The sequence below is a fragment of the Danaus plexippus genome, chromosome Z (genome assembly GCF_018135715.1).
Source record: "Danaus plexippus chromosome Z, MEX_DaPlex, whole genome shotgun sequence".
NCBI lineage: Eukaryota > Metazoa > Arthropoda > Insecta > Lepidoptera > Nymphalidae > Danaus > Danaus plexippus.
This window is the reverse complement of record NC_083559.1, coordinates 5,009,155-5,019,476: the sequence shown is the minus strand read 5'-3', so window position 1 is coordinate 5,019,476 and position 10,322 is coordinate 5,009,155. Positions and strand designations below refer to the sequence as shown.

Sequence of the window (10,322 nt, the reverse complement as noted above, 5' to 3'; positions counted from 1 at the left end):
ATTTAAACAGTGTTGACGTCTGGCGAAAGAGAATTTTTTATTTAGATAATTTGTACTAAAGATTCACATTTTTTTTGTATTAAAGATTCAAATTCATTAATTCAATTTTAGTAAACGATTCCACAGACAAATCTTCCGTGAGTTTATAAATTATACATTTTGAAAATATAATCTGTAGATACCGTATAAGTCATAACCTATGAAAAAGTTGCCTTGCATTTAAAATCTTTTTATACAATCTAAAAGTTAAAAATTTCAAAGATGACGAAACCAATAGATTTAGAATTAAAGAAGGCTTTTTTAGAATTACAAGTGAAAATGGTCGAGACAAGCAAAAAAATCCAAATGATTGATGTCCAAATTGGTGTAATGAAGAGAGTTTTACATCACGCAGATGTTACTCAACAAGAAATAAGTACTTTACCACCTGAAACAAAAACTTATGAGTCTGTGGGGAGAATGTTCCTTTTAACTGATTTGAAAGAAATAAAACAGAACCTTGAGAACAGAATAGCAGTATTATCGGTTCGTACAGACGAATTAGTAGAAAGTAAACAGTTTTTAGAAATGAATCTCCAAGAAAGTGAAGACAACATTAGGGAGATGGTGCAACAACGGAAGGAACAGGGTGATTAGACCACCTAATACGTTTATTAAGTTTCTCTTTACAACTTAATGTTTTCCATATTATGCTAACACTTCCAATTTTGTCTATGTAGGTTTTCAAACAATAATTATTTGAAATTTGCTTAAATAAAAAATATAAAAAAACGTAAAAAAATATTTTAGGAAACTCATATTACAGTGTAGTATTTTGTTACATTACATTGTTATACATCATTTATCTCCTTATATTGTTAGGCTATTTAAGACATCACTATATGGCTCACTACAGGTAGTCACAGCAATACATTGTTAACTCTTGTATTAAATTGTATTTATTAATAGTAAAAAATTTTATATGTTCTATTGTTGTAATAAAAGTTAGCACATTATTATAATTATATGATATAGTGCCTAATTAACCACTTATAGTACAATACAAACTCTAAAACAATAGAATATTATATACAATGTGCCTATTATAACATGTCATGTCATATTTTTACATTAATGTGAACCCGGCCAGAAAGATTTTTGTAAGGCCCATATTTCAATCTTTATTGTTAATTGCTTCATAAACAGAATTATATTTAATTATGTTGTTTAATTTGTACATCCCATTTTTTATTATAAATTTATCATATTCAATCACAAAAACAGCATGAACATAGAGTTAAATCAGTTATTAAAAAATGCATCTATCTAGATTTTGTTGTAGTAAAGATTTTTTTCTTGTGTAATATGTCTATAGCTTTTGGTTAATGTGAATTGAAGTGTTTAATAGATATAATCACATTTTAGAAAGTATGATATTCCGAAATTGGCTATAATATTTCTTTTCTTTTTAAAAACTAGTAACAATAACTTCTTTAACCTACAATTCAATAAGATATACCACTATAACACTACACTAGGCAGCAACAATAAATATATTTTTTAAATGGTACATTCATTATAATATATTAATATATCATATTAAAATATAAAGAACAAAATTTTGATTCGACTTTTAGTTAATAATTTTATGATTTTAATTATTTATATTATGTCCAAAACCTTTGTTACAATGTTGAGAAAATTTTAAATGGTAAATATAATTAAATAAATCTCACACTAATTTGCTGAAAAAAAGAGATCTGTACCATTATCACAAGTTAGAATTGCCACACTATATATGGAGAGTCTGAAGTTTTTCATTTATAAATAATCCTGTGTTGATACTTTCATGTGTAAAGATATAAGGAATAGAAATTTGAATACCATCCATATCATGTGACGATAATACAAACTTTTAGTAAACCTGCAGAACAGTTAGAATGCCTTTTAAAGGATACAGGTTTGCCTCTTCATATATTTTAGTTTTTGTATACCATTAAATACTATTCAATGCCTTGTAATTTATGCCACTGATCAAGAACTATCTCCTCTGTGCTGATCCAACAATCATACTTTTCTGAAGTAATAGAAATTATTCTTGATTTTTATAATAAATAGTAAAATTTATTGATGAAAAATATCGTTTATATTTTTAATTACAAATCGTACTCTGTTTGGGTTTTTTTTTGTCTGTCTGACATGACATAAGGGATGTTGCTGAAGTGTGGCCGACTTTGTCTATGAAAGAAGAAGAGGAAAGGGTAGAAAAGGGAAATCGGTTATCTCACTCATCGGACGAAACGCAGCCATTAAAGCCTACTTCAAGCTGATCTTCTGTGAGAGGGTAGTACTTCCCCGATCGAGCCAGCCCATGTTCGAGTTGTCTTATGACCGCAGTTAGGCTCTACTACCTATAGTTTCAATCCTACTTTCAATTCGAGCTCTAACATTATTATTATCTTGCAATAACATTTCCATTAGCTTTAATGAATACATGACAAAAACTTTAATTACCCAAAGCATTGAATGTTGATACCTATTCATTATATATTTTTTTAAAGGACAATAGTATTGTTTTCTGAGAATGAATTTCCTACTTGAGACTAGTTTATACTAATATAAAATCTGTGACTTATCATTGACAAAAGGAATAGACTTGTTTTCTATCATAGTCTATTCCATGAAACTGGATAGATTTAGTACATGAAATTATAAGTCCAACATAATCATGGTCAAACCCAGGATAGGGCTTGTTTTTTTTTTTTGTAACGAATAAGGAGCTTAGTTCTGTGGTTTTGACTGGTTACCAGGAGAATTGGCGGGTGCCGAACTACCGTTTGGATGATGATAATAGTTGGCTATATAGAGTAATAAAAAGTGATAACATTATATTTTACCAAAAAAAATGTTTTTATCTTTAAGTCAATGTCTCTATTAGTTTCAATTCCAGGTAGTAGAATGCTAATATCTATTACCTGAATGATAACGCGCAAACACAAAAAAGGTCGTTGAACATTATTTTTTTTATCTCAATGAAGCACAATTTTACGCCTATATGGATGATGTGAATATTTTTGGTTCCAACATTTATTCTACGCAAACTATTTTCAAATAAATTTAGGGAGGAGATATTTTTGAAAATCTTTATTTTCATTTTTTTACACATAAAGAGTCATTTTCAATAATATTCTTACAATATGAATCTCTTAATACTACTATAGAATTAAACATATGTATTCAGCAAAAGTACTTAAAAGAACGCTAATAAATCATTGATTTAAAACAAGATTTAAAGTATTTACACAACAACATAATGTATGAAATTATAACATAAAATTCTAATTCTAAAATAACAGTACAATTATATCTGTGACCTTAATAAGCATTAACCCGTCGTAATATAAGGCTTAAGGGACTTGCAATTTTGCAAAATTATAAGTAAATTATTATAAAGTTTGCCAAATTATTATAAAACAAAAAAAAAATTGTTAAAAATAAACTTGTTACGTCGCATTAAAATATATATACAAAAAATATTACAAATAGAGTGTCTATACTAGTGATTAGTACTGTGATTTTTAAAATTCAACTTTTTTTCACAAAAATTCTATGAATTAGTAGAGACAGGAAAGGAAAGATACATTTATATTTTTCTAACAACTAATAACATTCATGAGTCAACACAAGTAATTATACGCTCTGTCTTCGCAGGCTAAGATTCGTAATTATTATTATTATTATGCAAGAAAAACAACAATTATGTATTTTAAACATTAAATTTGTCATGCTTGAGGCAAAGATTGCCATTAATTATTAATATGAATATGGATAAATATTTTGACATCAATGCTATAATTCTACAAACAACATAAATTTTCCTCTAACGGTTGTTACATCGGTAGTAGACGTAACTTAACATCCTATAGATGTGTTGGTGGTTTTACAGCCAAGATGGTCTGTTGATCGCATCGTAGGGTTGCCGCACGCTGAGTGGCGCGGTGTACGCAGCAGGGTAGAGGCTCATGATCTGTGCTCCCGTCTGACGTTGGAGCTCTTCCTGGTATCGCGCCAGATACTGCTGGTAGAGCGGCGACGATTGCTCAGAACCGACGAACGGGTACGCGCTACGGACCTGTGCATGACCTATAAAGGGATATGAGCTGGTATGATTAGAATTCTGGTGAGCTGGCTTCACTAGCTTTTCAGCGTTCGTATCATTGGTTCTGTGTTGGTGGGCGACAGCCGCCGCCACATAGTTGGCAGCCATTAATTGATTCGTGCTGTTTCTGAATCCTTCTATAGAAAATCCACCGTTATCACCATACATACTACTCAAGGTCATATTGGTGCCGGTACCGAAATTGAATGGCATCATGTTCGATTTCACGGATGTTAGTACATCACTACTGGAAGTAGGATGATATGAAAGTCCAATCTGCGGTGAAGGCAGCTTTGAATCCGAGGACCTTTTTCTCTTCTTTTTAGTATCTGTCTGTGGGCTTGCCATGGTGGTGCTACTTTTGTAGATACCATTGTCTTTGTTTACAACGGGTATTGGTGGCTGGGAGTAGATGCTGATGGGTGTGCTCGATGGATGAGCATCTGAAGCCATTGTTTTATTAAACATTTGAGCCATTTGGAACGTCTTGTCATGGTACAATGTTGATGTACTGTTCGCGAAACTAGCTAAATATCTTTCGTCATTCGTATATCTTTCCAGCATTTGAGACATATTTGGCAAATTACGCAATGTATCCAAAGGTATTGTTGAATGAGCAGTATATGGTGTCTTGTAAGGTATAGATGACACTAGTGGATGATTTTGGATATGTTTTTCAGATTTCTGAGGCTTTGCATGTTGTTCCATGGTCTTGGACAAAGTATTGTTGTCGCTGGTGGTTGTAGCTGTATTACTCGAATCAACCTTTAGATGGCTTCTTGGATTGGGTATTATTAATTCAGTAGAAATATTTTGATGTGCTTCTTGAGGTCTTGGTAAGCTTGAACGAGGGACGTTGTTGTAGTTATTATATTGCTGGTGTTGAAAGTTCTTATTATAATTGATGGCAGCCGGAGAAGCTGTTTCAACCGCCTTCAATTTATCACCATTCGCCGTCGGATAACTATTAGTGGAATAATCAGAGGGCATTAGTTCAGGTTTTCTTATTTGATTCATTTTCCAATTGCCGTAATCGAGCGCAGTTGGTGTTGGCGTATTGCTGCAAGCATATAGTTTTTTATTTGCTAATTCAATATCGTTTAAGGAGAAGTTGTTTGTTTGCCCAGTGGGTAGAGCATCGTATTGATTATGATGAGCAAGAGGTATGGTTTGATTCAAATGCATATCGGTTTGTGGTCTCTCATGGATATGTGCAGGAGGAATGTTAGTAACGCCCATGGGAAACATAGGTTTAGCAACCGATTTAGGTAACTGTTGATTATTCATTCCGAGATTGATAGCGATAGCCTCAATTTCATATCCCTTTTGTTGTGTTGTTACATTACATTTTGTTTCACCCACAAATTCCACATCAGGTGACTGATTTAACTTTCTATCCTCAACCAAGTTCATGTAACCCATATTAATCATGTCAATATTATCTTTCTTTACGGTATGGACAGGTTTAGTGAGGTCCACATTAATAATTTCTTTTTTCTGATTGAGCGCCAAATCATGAGTTTCGAATGTAATATGATCCCTGTCGTCTGTTACATTCCGTTCCGAGTAATCCAGAGTCTTGTTTTTGTTATTAGTCACTGGAATATCCTCAATAGGTGTAGAAACCAATGATAGAGTTGTGTGAATACTCTGTGTTATTTTCGAGTAATCATTTTTAACTGGTACCGACTGCACTACTTCTTTATCGGGCATTTTCGGCGACATAGAGTTTTCTGGTTCATTATACGTTCTTTTCTTAACTGGGAATAAAGTGGCCTTGGTATCTGATAGTAACTGAACATCATTTACGGGTTGCGTCATGGGCAGCGTTGGTTGTGGTGATACTTGTGGCTGGGAATAAGTCGATTGTGTAGGTGGAAACGGTGAAGGCGTGGGAGAGAACGGGCCATTATAGGTATTTTGCTGAAAAGAATCTGGACCGAGAGCTGTGTAATCATCGTGTACTCTCGGGGGCTTGCTTACAACAGGCGCCTTGGAGGTGTCATAGTAAGGAGGGGCGTTCTGTCCATATGTAGGCAATGGACTTTTATTATGGTCCACAAAATAATTTGGAGTAGAAGAGTTACTGTTAGATGCATAGACATGTTGTGAATATGGAGAGTATGGCGATTGCGGTGCATCACGTGGACTGCAGCTCTTCTCTGGACTACTTTTCAGTGAAGTGGTATCTTGATAAAATCCAGCTCGTACCGTACCATTGATTATAGGATATGTTATTTTTTGGAAGTCATCGGTTCTTGGGGATGCCGGTGATTGTAAGAGAGGTGACGTATGAGCCATTTGATGTCTAGGAGAGTCTAGATCTTGACTGAACGATGAGCGTTCCGAGATGGTACTACCAGTACTAGTCCTCCTCTGACGAGGGGTTGCTGACACATTTGGTAGAGGGCTATCACCCCCTTCAGGGTTGGGTGAATTAGGATTCGTTGAAGCATCATATTTAGTGGTAAGTTTTTTCGGACTTATCTTATTTTCATTATTAGTATTCTCAGTCGGTTTTTCATCAGTATCAGTTTCTTCATTTTTCTTTTTTATATTATTTGATGCCGTAGTTGAAGTTATAGTTTTAGGGGCACCAAATGCCTTAAACCACGCACTTAAGTTAGGTGTTGCCTTCTCTTGGCTTGGTTTCATAATAGGTAGAGGTTCTGTCTCTACCTCAGCATCTTTTTTAGTAGGAGTCTCTTCTTTTTGTTCAGATTTTTTCTCCACTTGCTCTTCAATGTTCTTAATTTCCTTCTTAGGTTCCTCAATATCTTTGGATTCTTTTGGGAGTACAGTTTCCGTTTTATCCTTAATTAAATTATGATCGTTTCCAAGTGCAAATTCAACAGTCGGTAAAACAGACCCTAAACTAAGTTTGGGACTACTTTCTTCAACTTTAGTTGAATCTCGAGTCTTATTGAGCTGGCCCGATGGAGTTATATCTTCAGCTTTCTCATTATTTTTGTTACTGTTAGTAAGTAGATTGCCCTTGCTTTTTCCAGGTTGTAACCTGTCTATTGTCCTCTGTACCTCTCTCCTTTTTACAGCTTTTGGTTCTCGTGAAGACGGACGTTTTCGTGACGTCTCCTTTCGAGAATTAGCTGGCTTCTCCCCTTGCGAGGACTCGTCATCTATACGACTATTTTCTTGATCTTCAGTTGAGATTGTTTGGGCTGGACTGTCACTTGGTGAGCTAGTTGTCGATGCCTTGGGAGCATCATCAAGCCATTTGCTTATGTCTTTAACAGCTTGTTCCAATGCCTCTGAGGCACAAGCATTTTTCGCAGTACTTTTTTTACCTTTTTTTACCTGGGGCTCTTTAACGGGCATAACGGCTTCATCCTCTGAGGAGTCTTCCTCGTCATTGGCCACGTTTTCCTCTTCATTCTCATCTTCATCGTCATCATCGTCATCGTCGTCATCGTCATCGTCGTCATCGTCATCGTCGTCATCGTCGTCATCATCGTCATCAGAAGATGGAGTATGACCTGAAGCTTGAGCCTTGGAGGCTTCTGCTAGTTTAGCTTCCCTATGTAATCTCCTTAGTCTTTCTCCAGAATTTCGAGGGCTGAACAGGCAATTGAAAAGAGACGTATCTTTGTACTTTTCATTGCTGGCTTTCAATCTTTCTATGGTTTCCCTTAATTTTTGATTTTTTTCTTTTTCTGATACTTGCACAGTTGGTTTATCCAGATCAGATTTTTCCTTAAAATCAAACAGAGATTCCCAAGCGTCTCGAGCTGCATGTCTCCTCCTTTCTTTAATGTTGTCATATTTATCTCTCAAAAAGTCTGCGTTAGTGAATTTTTCCGTGACACGTCTGACGGTACTTGTCTCGGCTTTGTCGAGTTCGGTGGGTGACGGGGACGGGGTATGTATAGAAGGTAGTGGGCTAGCACTACGGCTGCGGGTTGAACTTTCCAGCGACTCTTGAGATGCGCTGCGATTTAATGCTTCCGGCGCTTCGACATCGTGGTGTCTGTTCTTCTTCTTCTTTTGTTTTGATTTCTTGGTCTTACCATGCTTCTGCTTCTTGCTGTGTCGTTTTGAATCATGGCTAGATTTATGTGAATTCTTCTTGTGATGTTTCCCGTGACGATGGTGGCCTTTGCGTTTTTTCTTATCATGTTTGTTCTTGTGAGATTCTTTATTTTTCTTAACCGCTGGTTCAATTTGTGTCTTTTCTAATTCAGGTTTAGATTGATCTTCTTGGTCTCGTTTTGATCGAGACGATTGGGCTTTAGCCTTGGGTGCAACTTCTTTATCATCTTCTTCATCTCGCTTTTGTTCCGAGGTGTTTGACTTTGGATCTCCTATAACAATTTTTTTTTATGTCTTTAAAAACTGATTTATTTTCACTTCTGATATTAAAGGAAATGTTTGCATTGTTAATATCCTTTACCCTTCTCTAGAGAAAAGAACGAGTTATCAAAACTTCCTTAAATAAAAAAATATTTTATATGATTTAAACAAAAAATAAGCATTAGTTTAAATTACCAAAACCAAATACGCCAAAAAACAATAGCGATCATTATATTCACCTGAATCAGAGTTGGATTTGCGTTTCTTTCTCTTTTGTCGTGATGGAGATTCACTCATTTTTATTTTATGTTTCCTGGACGGCGTGGGTAGTTGGTACTCCACGGCTATTTCTTCGTCAGACGAGGAAACTCGATGTATATACTTCTCTGTTAATTTATCAAAAGCAACCTGCAAGTTGTCTACCATAGTCGTATACTCTGAAATTATAAAATGTTCTATTATAACATCTTATCAATCTAGTATAGAAATAGAATCATGGAAACCTATAAAAGATAGATCTCATTGGTTTGAATGAATCTTTCCAAAGTATTATTGTGTGTATGGGAGACATAAAGAGAACACTTCATAGTCTTACCGTTATCCTGGCCATTATATAGCCGGCAGTTATTCACAATGAGTTTAAAATCCGCTTTAAACATTGAAAAATCAGTGTAATATCCGTTGTCGAGGCGTTCTTCCATCTTACGGAGATCCATTGGGCGCCGAATCACGGCGTAGTAATTGGGTGCATATTCCTCCTCCACCGGGTCCATGAATGGCCAGGCGTCATCGTGTGACGTAAGCTGTTCCAGCACTTTGTACATGTCAGTTTGCACATCCTCGTCAGTTTGACTGAAACTATGTCGTATACATTGGCATGGGAAATACTAAAACCACGATTATCTATGCTATCGAAATTGTTCATTTTTTATACATCTCTAAGTCTTTGTAATAAACAAATATTAAATGTAACTTAATTATAATGTAAATGGTAAATTTTCCAATGTTTATTACATTTGTGATGTCTTGAGTTTCTTCCGCGTGCTATTGACGGGTTCATCATTGTCCGGTATAACGATCTGTCCGGTGGCAGCCGAGAGTGAGTTATTTGTCTTCCTTCCTGTCCTCACAACAGGCTCTGGTGGCGGTTCCCCTTTTTGGGTGGCCGAGGAGTTTTTTGACTTTTTCGCCTTCGGCTGCTTTGAATTCTTTTGAGGCATCACTTCTCGTTCGGCAGAACTGTCCGATGAGTCCGATGATGACGACTTGGATCTAGAAGAACAATTTTCATTATTAATTTTAGTCTAACATAGTCAGCGAGACAACAAAAAAATATTAACAATTCATGAAGTAAATTAAAATTTCGTCATTAAATTCAACACCTACATACATTTTATTGTAGACTTCACAAAATTGATGCCATTAAAATTTTAATTTTGCAAAGATTACTCATTTTTTAATTCAGAAGATATTAATTATTGCAAATACAAAACCGCTAATTGTGGTTAGTAAGAACGTTTAGGATGTTAAGTCTAAGTCTTATTTGATTTTTATTATATGACTTCTAAGATTATAAGAGTTAAATGTACTAAGTCTTTACTTTACTTGTAATGTTATATGTTTAACACTGACTTTTGTGTTTTGGTAGTTCATAAGTTACTCATTGACGCCCTAAAAAGAAAAACATTGGTCACCTATTACACAGAAAAACTTTTTGTACGTATATATGTCTGTGGTTATAAAGGCAACACAATGACAAACAGTCAATATTGGACCATGATGTATTAATTATTTTATTTCAGTTCAATATCTGAATAGAAATGTCTTTATATTTGACATTTAGATACAATACCCAAATTCACAATCTGACATATTT

At 34.9% G+C, this 10,322-nt stretch overlaps 2 protein-coding genes across 7 annotated transcripts in view; one reads left to right on the top strand and one right to left on the bottom strand.

The window, feature by feature from the left end:
* Positions 1–163: 163 nt before the first annotated feature.
* LOC116777946 (prefoldin subunit 1) lies at positions 164–882 on the top strand. Its single transcript, XM_032671764.2, has one exon. It carries the CDS (start codon positions 262–264, stop codon positions 634–636), a length of 375 nt encoding a protein of 124 aa, XP_032527655.1. The 5' UTR covers positions 164–261; the 3' UTR covers positions 637–882.
* Positions 883–3,108: 2,226 nt separating this feature from the next.
* LOC116777616 (uncharacterized) overlaps positions 3,109–10,322 on the bottom strand; it is a 12,974-nt gene continuing 5,760 nt past the window's right edge. For 5 of the 6 annotated variants that reach the window (XM_061526288.1, XM_032671263.2, XM_032671264.2 and 2 more), the window contains exons 7-10: positions 9,461–9,718; positions 9,042–9,304; positions 8,686–8,883; positions 3,109–8,457 (exon numbers count right to left, since the gene is read on the bottom strand). In XM_061526288.1, coding sequence (XP_061382272.1) covers positions 3,920–8,457; positions 8,686–8,883; positions 9,042–9,304; positions 9,461–9,718 — 5,257 coding nt within the window. In that variant the 3' untranslated portion in view covers positions 3,109–3,919. The remainder of the gene's footprint in view (positions 8,458–8,685; positions 8,884–9,041; positions 9,305–9,460; positions 9,719–10,322) is intronic. The other variant, XM_032671266.2, reaches the window with a different exon arrangement.